Below are 11,790 nucleotides of genomic sequence, written 5' to 3' on the forward strand. Positions count from 1 at the left end.
GAAGAGATCACTAGCTTGTTTTGCAATTCATTGATGGGTGAACCGTTAATGTGGTACATGTCGTTGCCGATGTATGTTAAGACCGATTGGGCGGCAATGACGAAAAGATTTATCAAGGAGTATATAGTATGGATGCTGACGGAGCAAACCCCTGATTCCCCGTCTTACCAAACGCCTGATGCGGTGTTAGCGATGCCTAGGTATGGTGGATACCAGGATCCTGTTGAGCACGCGAGGTTATTCCGCAATCATATGTATGACGCCGGATTTCCGCAATGTGAGTTGCATGAACATTTTCCGGAAACCTTGATGGGTGAAGCCTTATTATGGCATCAAGGTCTATCAGAGGAAGAAATGGGTCATTGGGTACCGCTTAGAAGTGCTTTTGTGGCGAGATATGAGATGTATATTCCATGGACGGGATCCCTGGACGATCTAGATAGGATTAGGCAATTCCCCGAGGAACCGTTTGTGGATTATGCTAGAAGGTGGAGGCACCGTTATGAGCAGTGTCATGAAACAATGAGCGATAAGGTGCAGCTTATGTGCATACAACGAGGTGCTATTCCGTTGGCCGCCAGAAGGATGAGCAGAGTGTCCCTCCGGGATTATGATGAGTTGATAGGTTGGGCCTTGTATGGATCGGCGGATCCCTTTTACTTGAATCCGAATGTTCCTCACGTCATGGATTTAATGGTTGTGGACATTTGGGAGAGTTCTTCGGACGAGGAAGATGCCAATCGGAGGGTTCCTATTAACATTTGGGACGAATCGGATGATGAGCCGGAAATTGCGGTAATGACGAGATCAGGCCGTGTGGCCGAGGGGAAGGCACCTATGATAGAAACCGAGATTGGAGAAGGGTCGGCTCCTAAGCCCGATGACCAAGTTCTTGAGTAGTTGAAGAAGACGCAAGCTAAGTCCACAGTCTGGGAAGTCTTATGCCATTTTAAGTACCATCGTGAGAACCTGATGAAAGAGTTGCAGAATCTGGTTATTTCCACCGATACTGAGCCGGCAGCGCTAGTGGGAGCAATTATGGCCCGAAAGAAGGCTGAAATCACATTTACTGACGAGGATCTCCCAGAAGAGGGGAAGCCTCACAATAAGCCTTTGTACATCCGAGCGGAAATCAACGGAAAGAAGACTAGCTGTGTGATGGTCGATGATGGATCGGCCATTAATGTTTGCCCGTTGAAACTCTTGTCGAAGTTGGGAGTGGAGAGAGGAGATTTGACAGCTTCTGAAACTGTGATTAGAGCATATGACGATAGCCGTAGGCACATTGAAGGAGTCTTCAAGGCCAAGTTGAAAGTGGGGCCGCATGAGGAAGAAACTGAGTTCACGGTGCTGGATATCCCGGTAACCTTTGCCGTACTGTTGGGACGCCCTTGGTTCCATAAGTTGGGAGGTGTGCCCTCCACGCTCCACTAAATGATTAAATTCCCCTTCGGGGAGGAGATAGTGACAATTAGAGCTGAGAAATTGAGCTCGGTGGCAGCATTGGGAATTGAGCCTCAACTTTTCTCCGGATTCCAAGTCTCCGGGATTTACGAATCAAGCATGACCACCGATGTGGTGAAGATGATGAAGGGAGGTTTCATCCCAGGAATGGGTTTAGGAGCACACCATCAGGGGTTGCCAGAATTTTCGGACTTTAAGAGTCAGAAAACCCGGAGGGGTTTAGGATATGAGCAGGGAGGTCCGTCGAACGTGAGTGGTGAAGGAAAAGTGGGCCTAAGGAAGTACTTCGTGAACGAGGGGCATGGAAAGGCGTATTCAGGGACCCCTGAGGCGTGGACTAGCACAGAAGGGAAGATTCTGCCGGGGTTTGAAATCTTCAATGATGTTGCCGACTGGGGCAAAGGAAAGGCGAGCTGCTTTGTCGAGGAGATTATGATGCTGGATTTGAATGCCGAGGAGCAAGTCATCACCATTGAAGCAACTGCAGGAGCGGGAGATGAGCCTAGTACCTCCAAAATTCATGAGAAATTCGAAGACCCTGATGATGAAAATTGTATTACTGCTTTGTTTGAATCAGATGATGTAATCACCCATGCTATCAATGAAATGAATTCTGATTTTGCTTACTTGCTTGATGTTGATCATGATCATTCCATGCATTCTCATTCATATAACATGCCTACATTTGAAATCAATGCAATAGAAATGTCAACTTTCAATCTTGGTACGGATGAAAATCCTAAACTTATACAAATTGCTCAAGAATTAACTATTGAAGAGAGAAAAGAATTCGAGAGAATAATTAAAAAATACGAAATTGTATTCGCATGGACATACGAAGACATGCCTGGAATTGATCAATCTATCGTAACTCACCGCATTCCAACTTACCCCGAAGCAAAGCCCGTAAAGCAGAAGCTCCGACGTATGAGACCAGAATGGGCAGATAAGATCAGAGAGGAGGTGAAGAAGCAGTTAGAATCAGGATTCATCGAAGTGATCGACTATCCCCCTTGGGTCGCAAATGTGGTGCCAATCGCAAAAAAGGACGGCAAAGTGAGGATGTGCGCTGATTACAGAGATCTTAACAAGGCATGCCCCAAGGATGAGTTCGCATTGCCTCATATCGACGTATTGATCGACAGTGCAGCGTCAAGCGTCTTACACACGAATGTGGATGGTTTCATGGGCTACATGCAAGTTCAGATGGCCGAAAAGCACAAAGCAAAAACCTCGTTCACAACCGAGTGGGGGACATACTGTTACAGAGTAATGCCGTTTGGTTTGAAAAATGCCGGGGCAACTTACCAGCGAATGGCCACAGCACTGTTCCATGATATGATACACAAGGAGGTAGAAGTCTACGTGGATGATATGATGGTCAAATCAGAGACAAGAGAAGGGCATTTTGCCGCGCTCGAGAAGTTTTTGGCCCGAATTGCAGAATTCAAGCTAAGGTTAAACCCGAAGAAGTGCTTTTTCGGCGTTTCGTCGGGAAAAATCTTAGGCTATGTAATCGGAAATAAGGGAATCGAGGTGGATCCTGATAAAGTGAAGGCTATACAGGAGATGCCGGCGCCGAGAAATGAGAAGGAAGTGAGAGGGTTTCTGGGGCAGGTTCAGTATATCAGTCGGTTCATAGCGAGACTCACCGCAATCTGCGAGCCAATCTTTAAGTTGCTAAGGAAAGACCAACCCGCTACTTGGAATGATAAGTGTCAGCAAGCTCTGGAGAGCGTCCGGAACTATTTGTCTAATCCGCCAGTGCTGAGACCGCCTAAACTGGGAAAGCCGCTTCTCCTCTATGTAGCAATTGAGGAGCGATCTATTGGGGCAATGTTGGCTCAAGAGGGAGACACCGGTGTGGAGCACGCGGTGTATTATTTGAGTAAGAAATTCCTGGAGTACGAGCTCAAGTACAACATGATCGAAAAGACATGTGTGGCAGTAGTATGGTTGACAAAGAAACTGCGGCACTATTTCCAATCGTATAAAGTGATCATTATTTCTCGGATGGACCCCGTGAAGTATCTATACCGAACTCCATCCTTGACGGGGAAGTTAGCCAGATGGTTGTTGCTTTTGTCCGAGTTTGACATTGAATATGTGACGAAGAAGGTTATCAAAGGGAGGGCCGTGGCAGAATTTCTGGCCAACCAACCCCTGAATGCAGAGGAAGAATAGATAAGCTATGATTTCCCCGATGAGCACTTGAACGCAATCGAAGTTATACCGTGGAAAATGTTCTTCGACGGAGCAGTTAATTCGAATGGAGCCGGAGTAGGAGTACTACTTACCTCACCGGAAGGAGAAAGGATCCCGATGGCCAAGAAGTTATCCTTCCCTCTCACCAATAATATGGCCGAGTATGAAGCGTGCATTTATGGTTTAGAGTCATTAGCGGCACTGGGAGCGTCATATGTCGAAATTTGGGGTGACTCAAAGTTGATCATCGAACAGGCACAAGGAAACTGGGAGGTAAGAGAAGAAAGACTACGTCCGTACCTCGATCAGCTAAAAGGGTTGGCACAAAGATTCAAAGAATGCCGTTTCTATCATATTCCTCGAGCACAGATGTTAGACGAGGTGCCGCGGCCTAATCTCCCAGGCGGACCGGGGGGTGGATAACCTCATGGCGACGTAAGCGGTGATTGGCGCCGAAAGCAACCAATCGTGGAATCAAGCTGCTCGGCAGGACCGGAGCTCGGAGATATGGAAGTGATGTGATATCAAAAGCACAAGAGCATGGAACAAAGGAGCTTGGAGTTAAGGAGCCTAGTAGAAGCATGAGGGATCCATTGGAGCTGTCAATTGGACCTATGACGAAGAATCGTGCAAAGAAAGACCAACAAATGCTTAATGGACTCATCTTGAGCTTCTTTAAACAAGGAATGAATTCTAGCGAAGTCATTAAAGATGGTGTGTTTTTGTGTTGTATCCAAGCTCAAGCCCATAATAGTGATATGTAAAAAGGTTGATCATATTTTAAGAGAAGCTTTGGACTTGCATGTGTTTGGCATGTGCAAAACCCATTGGGACTCATTAAAATTAATGCTATAACCTTATAGGTTTGATTGGGCTTATTTCTAGCTAATTAAAAGGCCCAAATAATGTTAATTAATGGGCTGAAATTGGGCTCTAAAGGACAAAAACGAATTTAATGTTTTTCCTTGTCTAATTAGGATTTCTTTTACCTTGGTGCACTAGGATTCAACTTTCTTTTTAGTTTAGGTTTAGGTTTATTTTGTAGCCTATATAAAGGCTTGTATTCTTCATTATTTTTATCAATCAGATATCAATATTTTTATGAACAAAAGTTCTTCTTTTCCTTTGGGAATTATTTTCAATCCGGGATTGAATTCTTTATTGTGAGCTTGAAAGACCGGGTCATCATTCTTGCAATATTATCTTGATCGTGAACAAGTATTTTGGTAAGGTACTTGTGAATCGCCAAACACTCAGGTTCCAATTTAATTATTCGAAGGTGTAAGGTCAGATCTCCTTTCATTGTCTTTAATTCTTTGGGATTGGTTTGTTATCACCAATTTATGTTTGTTATTTGATTCTATTAATTCCTTAAGATAGATCGGGAAAACTTGTTGATTTGGTTATTATCTCTTTTTCATAACCAATATCACATCAATTGGTATCAGAGCTTTGGCTCTTAAGGAATTTGTTGTTTTTGTTTTGTTTGTCGAAATTAAAAAAAAAAAAATTACCCCAATCTAGAGTCTTTAATTATTGATCGAGTTCCTCATATCTTTGCATCTAGTTATTTAGGTTCTTAGTTGTAGCGAACTGATTATTTTTGGATTCTATTCTTACTAGCCAAACCCATTTATGTGTGTGAATTTCTTCAATTTTTTTTGCATGCTAAATCATTAGTGCAAGTTTAATTTGTTAATCAATTCCAATCTAGTTTTAAAAAAGGAAAAAAAAAAGAAAAAAAAAAAAAAAGGAAAAAAAAAGGAAAAAAAAAGAGGAAAAAAAAAAAAAATCGGCTCATTGTTTGTACTAAAGTTACAAGTTTTCTAGAATTTGCATGCTAAACACACATTCTTAAAATTTCTTTCAAACATTTGTCTCTTCTTCGAAAATCGTCTTTTATTCTATTCTTAGTGTGCTAAACTTTGGTTATCGTTACAATATTAGTCTTCTTTGCTTCTAGTTTCTGCTCTACTTTATTTTGTCATTCTTTTGCTTCATTGGCATTTATATTACCCGAGATAATCCTTGTGATCTATCAAGATAATATAAAAGAGTGATTGAACCGGTTGTGAGGTACTTCTTTTACTTTCTTTTTCTTCTTTTCTTGCTTTAGACTAGATTTCACTTTTATTTCATTCTTTATATATTTTGTCATGTCTAACGAACCTAAAAAGGACAACGTTAACGATGTTGATTCTAAAGAATGGCAACAAGCTATTGTAGGTGAGATGAAGAGGTTAGGGGCTATTGTGGCTGATTTGGTTTCAAACCAAAAGAAATCAAGCCAAAAGAAAGGAGGACGCGGGAGATTGAATTTTGATGATGAACTATCCGAGTCTGAAGAGGAGGAGCAGTTTGGATACCGAAAAAGGGGTAACGATCGAAAAGATAGTAATCTTAATGCTATCAAACTTAAAATGCCTACTTTTCGAGGAGCTAGTGACCCAGAGGCGTATCTTGATTGGGTACGAAAGGTTGAAACAATCTTTGACATACATGAGTATTCCGAGGAGAAGAAGGTGAAACTTGTAGTATCCGAACTAACTGAATATGCGGCTGTTTGGTGGGACCAATTAAAGCGCACAAGAAAAAGAGATGGTGATGAACCCATAAGAACATGGGGTGAATTGAAGAAGGTCATGAAAAAGAGATTTGTGCCGGCTCACTATTATAAGGAGTTGTTGAAAGAACTCCAATCCATGTCTCAAGGTAACCAATCTGTTGAAGATTATCACAAACAATTGGAGATGGCACTAATCCGAGCTGATATACAAGAAGATGAGGAAGCTACCATGGTTAGATTTCTCATGGGAATGAAGAGGGAGATTCGCAACCCTCTTGAGCTACAAACTTATTTCCACATGGACGAGATGCTTCATAAAGCGATAAAAATTGAGAGACAACTTCAAGAGGTTGAGAAAGGGAGATCAAAATTCAAAGGCACTACTTCCACTCCATGGAAGTCAGATCCAAGAGGTAATTTCAAAACTAAATCTGAATTTAGCTCTAAAAGTGACCAAAAGCCTCAGGTTGATTCAAAAGCATTTGGGAAGTTGCAAATTGGTGGAACTACTCCAAAATACAAAACTACTGAAAAACCCACAAGAACTCGTGAAATTGTGTGTTTTAAGTGCCAAGGGAGAGGGCACTATGCAAGAGAGTGTTCGAATCAAAAGGCGATGGTTATGAAGCATGGTGAGTTAATATCCGAAAGTGAGTCCGAACATGAATCAGATGATATGCCCACCTTAGAAGATTGTAGTGATATAGAAGAGGTGGATAGTAAAGGAGGACATGGAGTTAACTTAGTCACTCGTAGAACATTGAAGATGGGAGTGAGTGGTGACATTGAGCAACGAGAGCACATCTTTCATGCTCATTGCAACATACTTGGAAAAACATGCTTACTAATTATTGATGGAGGAAGTTGTTGCAACGTGGTAAGCAATGTGTTAGCAAGCCGATTAGGGATATCAACAATTCCACATCCCAATCCTTATCGGTTACAATGGTTGAATGATAGTAACGAACTCAAAGTTACTAAACAGGTGCTTCTGAACTTTTCTATTGGTTCTTTTTCTGATGAGGTATTATGTGATGTAGTACCTATGCAAGCATGTCATGTGTTATTGGGGAGGCCTTGGCAATTCGATCGATCAGCACTACATCATGGTCGAACAAATAAATTTACTATTGCTAAGGATGGGAAGAAGTATATTTTGCCACCTTTATCACCTGCTGAAGTGTTTGAAGATCAGCTCTACATGCAAAGAATGTTACAAGAACAATCTGTGAGAAGGCAAAAGGTTAAGGCGAGAGAAAATAAGAGTGATAAAATCAGTGAGGGTGTGAAGAGAGAAGAGGTGAGTGAAAAGGCATTAGTGAGGTCGAGAAATGAGGGTGAGAGGAGAGAAAAAGAGAGGAGCATTAACAAAAGCCAAAATCTATCTTTATATGCTAAATTGAGGGATGTAAAGCAAGCTGATTTTGAAAACAAAAATTTATTATTATTTTATTGTAAGAGTTTTTGTTTATCTTCTGTAAGTCAGTCTAACCTTCCTTCTAGTATTTCCCCTCTTTTGCAGGAATTCAAGGATTTATTCCCCGAAGAGATGCCTAATAAGTTACCCCCGATTCGAGGAATTGAGCATCAAATTGACTTTGTTCCCGGAGCACAAATTCCAAATCGACCAGCCTATAGAAGTAACCCTGAGGAGACAAAAGAACTACAAAGGCAAGTCGAGGAACTAATGGCAAAAGGGTTGATTCGCGAATCTATGAGTCCGTGTGCTGTACCAGTCATCCTAGTACCAAAGAAAGATGGAACTTGGCGGATGTGCATCGATTGTAGAGCCGTCAATAAAATCACGGTAAAGTATCGTCATCCTATCCCTAGGTTAGATGATATGTTGGATGAATTAAATGGGGCTGTTATTTTCACTAAAATAGATCTTAAGAGTGGGTACCATCAGATTCGCATGTCATTAGGAGATGAATGGAAAACGGCTTTTAAGACTAAGCATGGTTTATATGAGTGGTTAGTTATGCCTTTCGGTTTAACAAATGCACCTAGTACTTTCATGAGATTAATGAATCATGTTTTGAGAGAGTTTATAGGTAAATTTGTTGTTGTTTATTTTGATGACATTCTTATCTATTCTAAATCTGAGGCAGAACACATAGAACATGTTAAGGTTGTATTAGATGTTTTGAGAGAACAGAAATTATACGCTAACCTTTCTAAGTGCTCATTTTGCATGGAGAAAGTTGTGTTTTTGGGTTTTATTGTTTCAGCACAAGGAGTTTCTGTTGATATTGAAAAGGTGAAAGCCATTCAAGAGTGGCCAACGCCAAATTCAGTTACCGAGGTGAGGAGCTTTCATGGCTTGGCGAGTTTCTATAGGAGGTTTGTGAAGAACTTCAGTACCATTGCCGCACCACTAACCGAGGTAATAAAAAAGAATGTTGGCTTTAAGTGGGGCAAAGCACAAGAGGATGCTTTTGAGATGCTTAAGGCAAGACTAACTTCTGCCCCCGTTTTAGCACTTCCAAACTTTGATAAATCGTTTGAAATTGAGTGTGATGCGTCGGGAGTAGGGATTGGTGCTGTTTTAATGCAAGAGGGTCGACCTATAGCCTTCTTTAGTGAAAAACTTAGTGGTGCAACCTTAAACTATCCCACTTATGATAAAGAACTCTATGCATTAGTTAGGGCTTTGCAAATGTGGCAACATTATTTATGGCCTAAAGAGTTTGTGATCCACACCGATCATGAATCCTTGAAACATCTTAAGGGTCAACAAAAATTGAACCGAAGACATGCCAAGTGGGTGGAATTTATAGAGACGTTTCCTTATGTGATTAAGTATAAGCAAGGGAAGGAAAACGTAGTTGCTGATGCATTAAGTAGGAGAGTTAGCTTATTGAATGTGATGCATGCTAAGTGTTTAGGATTTGAGTATATCAAAGAATTATATGTTGATGATCTAGACTTTGCATCTATTTATAAAGCTTGTGAACTTACTGCTTTTGGAAAATTTTATAGACATGAGGGCTACTTATTTAGAGATAATCGATTATGCATGCCTAAATGTTCACATAGAGAATTTCTTGTGAGGGAAGCCCACGGTGGAGGCTTGATGGGGCATTTTGGGGTTGCTAAGACTTTGGACATGATTTCTGAACATTTCTTTTGGCCTCATATGAAACGTGATGTGGAAAGAATATGTGCTAGTTGTATTAATTGTAAGAAAGCTAAGTCTAGAGTTATGCCTCATGGTTTATACACTCCATTACCTGTGCCGAATGAACCTTGGACTGCTATATCCATGGATTTTGTGATGGCTTTACCTAGGTCTAAGAGAGGTAATGATTCCATATTTGTGGTTGTAGATCGCTTTTCTAAGATGGCACATTTCATACCATGCCATAAAACTGATGATGCTATTAATATTGCTAACTTGTTCTTTAGAGAGGTTGTTCGTCTGCATGGGATGCCAAAGAGTATAGTTAGTGATAGAGATCCTAAGTTTTTAAGCTATTTTTGGAAGACTTTGTGGAATAAATTGGGGACTAAACTGTTGTTTTCTACTTCTTGTCACCCTCAAACTGATGGTCAAACCGAAGTAGTAAATAGAACTTTAGGACAACTTCTTAGGGCAGTTATTCAAAAGAATCTTAAGTCATGGGAAGAATGCCTACCATTTATTGAGTTCGCTTATAATAGGGATATACATTCATCTACTAACTTCTCACCATTTGAAATTGTTTATGGTTTTAATCCTTTGACACCATTAGACTTGATCCCTTTGCCTGTTGATGAAAGGAAAAGTTTAGATGGAAAGAAAAAGGCAGAAATGGTGCTTAAGTTACATGAACAAGTGAAACAACAACTGGAGAAGAAGAATGAGCATTATGCAAAGCAAGCTAACAAGGGTCGACAATGTGTTCTATTTGAACCCGGTGATCGGGTGTGGTTGCATATGCGCAAGGAAAGGTTCCCCGCTCAGAGAAAATCAAAGCTACATCCTAGAGGCGATGGTCCATTTCAAGTAGTCGCACGAATTGGGGATAATGCCTACAAGCTCGACTTGCCAGCTGAGTATAGTGTGCATGCAACTTTTAATGTGGCTGATTTATCTTTGTTTGATGTAGGAGATGAAGATTTGAGGACAAATCCTTTTCAAGAGAGAGGGAATGATGTGATATCAAAAGCACAAGAGCATGGAACAAAGGAGCTTGGAGTTAAGGAGCCTAGTAGAAGCATGAGGGATCCATTGGAGCTGTCAATTGGACCTATGACGAAGAATCGTGCAAAGAAAGACCAACAAATGCTTAATGGACTCATCTTGAGCTTCTTTAAACAAGGAATGAATTCTAGCGAAGTCATTAAAGATGGTGTGTTTTTGTGTTGTATCCAAGCCCAAGCCCATAATAGTGATATGTAAAAAGGTTGATCATATTTTAAGAGAAGCTTTGGACTTGCATGTGTTTGGCATGTGCAAAACCCATTGGGACTCATTAAAATTAATGCTATAACCTTATAGGTTTGATTGGACGTATTTCTAGCTAATTAAAAGGCCCAAATAATGTTAATTAATGGGCTGAAATTGGGCTCTAAAGGACAACGAATTTAATGTTTTTCCTTGTCTAATTAGGATTTCTTTTACCTTGGTGCACTAGGATTCAACTTTCTTTTTAGTTTAGGTTTAGGTTTATTTTGTAGCCTATATAAAGGCTTGTATTCTTCATTATTTTTATCAATCAGAAATCAATATTTTTATGAACAAAAGTTCTTCTTTTCCTTTGGGAATTATTTTCAATCCGGGATTGAATTCTTTATTGTGAGCTTGAGAGACCGGGTCATCATTCTTGTAATATTATCTTGATCGTGAACAAGTATTTTGGTAAGGTACTTGTGAATCGCCAAACACTCAGGTTCCAATTTAATTATTCGAAGGTGTAAGGTCAGATCTCCTTTCATTGTCTTTAATTCTTTGGGATTGGTTTGTTATCACCAATTTATGTTTGTTATTTGATTCTATTAATTCCTTAAGATAGATCGGGAAAACTTGTTGATTTGGTTATTATCTCTTTTTCATAACCAATATCACATCAGGAAGAGTCGCCACCCACGAATGGGAAAATGAACACTGATCCCTTGCGGGAGACCAGTGTGGGTTCGGGAAACTTAGGTACGAGCCGAGAAGGCTAGCTCCTTTCCGGAGAAAGGCTACTAGGCACCCCGACATCGCCCGGTTATGAACCACCGGCCTCCTACTCAGCATGTTAGGCGATAACGGACTAATCGTATACTTCTTTAAGTTTAAAATTCATTTGAAACCCTTTTCTTTCTCTTTTTGGAAACCGTTTTGAGCATATGATATTGAAAAGCCATATCAGTAAAGAATCACCCATTTTTGTTTATACATACATAGAGAGGGGGGAGAAAGAAGTGATTTATTTACAACCGTATTTAAAGGTTATGTTGTGTGTCTATTCTACATTAACTTACTTCCCCAAAACGGATTTATTTACATGGTTCGCACCTTAATCGTCGTTGGAACGATTTAGGTGCGTTTTAAAACCCCGTTTGATGAAGTTTACCCGAATCGTCGT

At 40.5% G+C, this 11,790-nt stretch overlaps 1 protein-coding gene across 1 annotated transcript; it reads left to right on the top strand.

Annotated features, from left to right (window-relative positions):
- The first annotated feature begins 5,825 nt into the window (after positions 1 to 5,825).
- LOC136207232 (uncharacterized) lies at positions 5,826 to 10,643 on the top strand. The gene is made up of 7 exons (XM_065998540.1): positions 5,826 to 5,933; positions 6,174 to 7,331; positions 7,758 to 8,019; positions 8,467 to 9,083; positions 9,216 to 9,988; positions 10,142 to 10,278; positions 10,336 to 10,643. The coding sequence occupies exons 1-7, from the start codon at positions 5,826 to 5,828 to the stop codon at positions 10,617 to 10,619; spliced, it is 3,339 nt and encodes a 1,112-aa protein (XP_065854612.1). The 3' UTR covers positions 10,620 to 10,643.
- Positions 10,644 to 11,790: the final 1,147 nt, after the last annotated feature.

This window comes from Euphorbia lathyris, chromosome 9 (assembly GCF_963576675.1).
Source record: "Euphorbia lathyris chromosome 9, ddEupLath1.1, whole genome shotgun sequence".
In the NCBI taxonomy this organism is placed as follows: domain Eukaryota; kingdom Viridiplantae; phylum Streptophyta; class Magnoliopsida; order Malpighiales; family Euphorbiaceae; genus Euphorbia; species Euphorbia lathyris.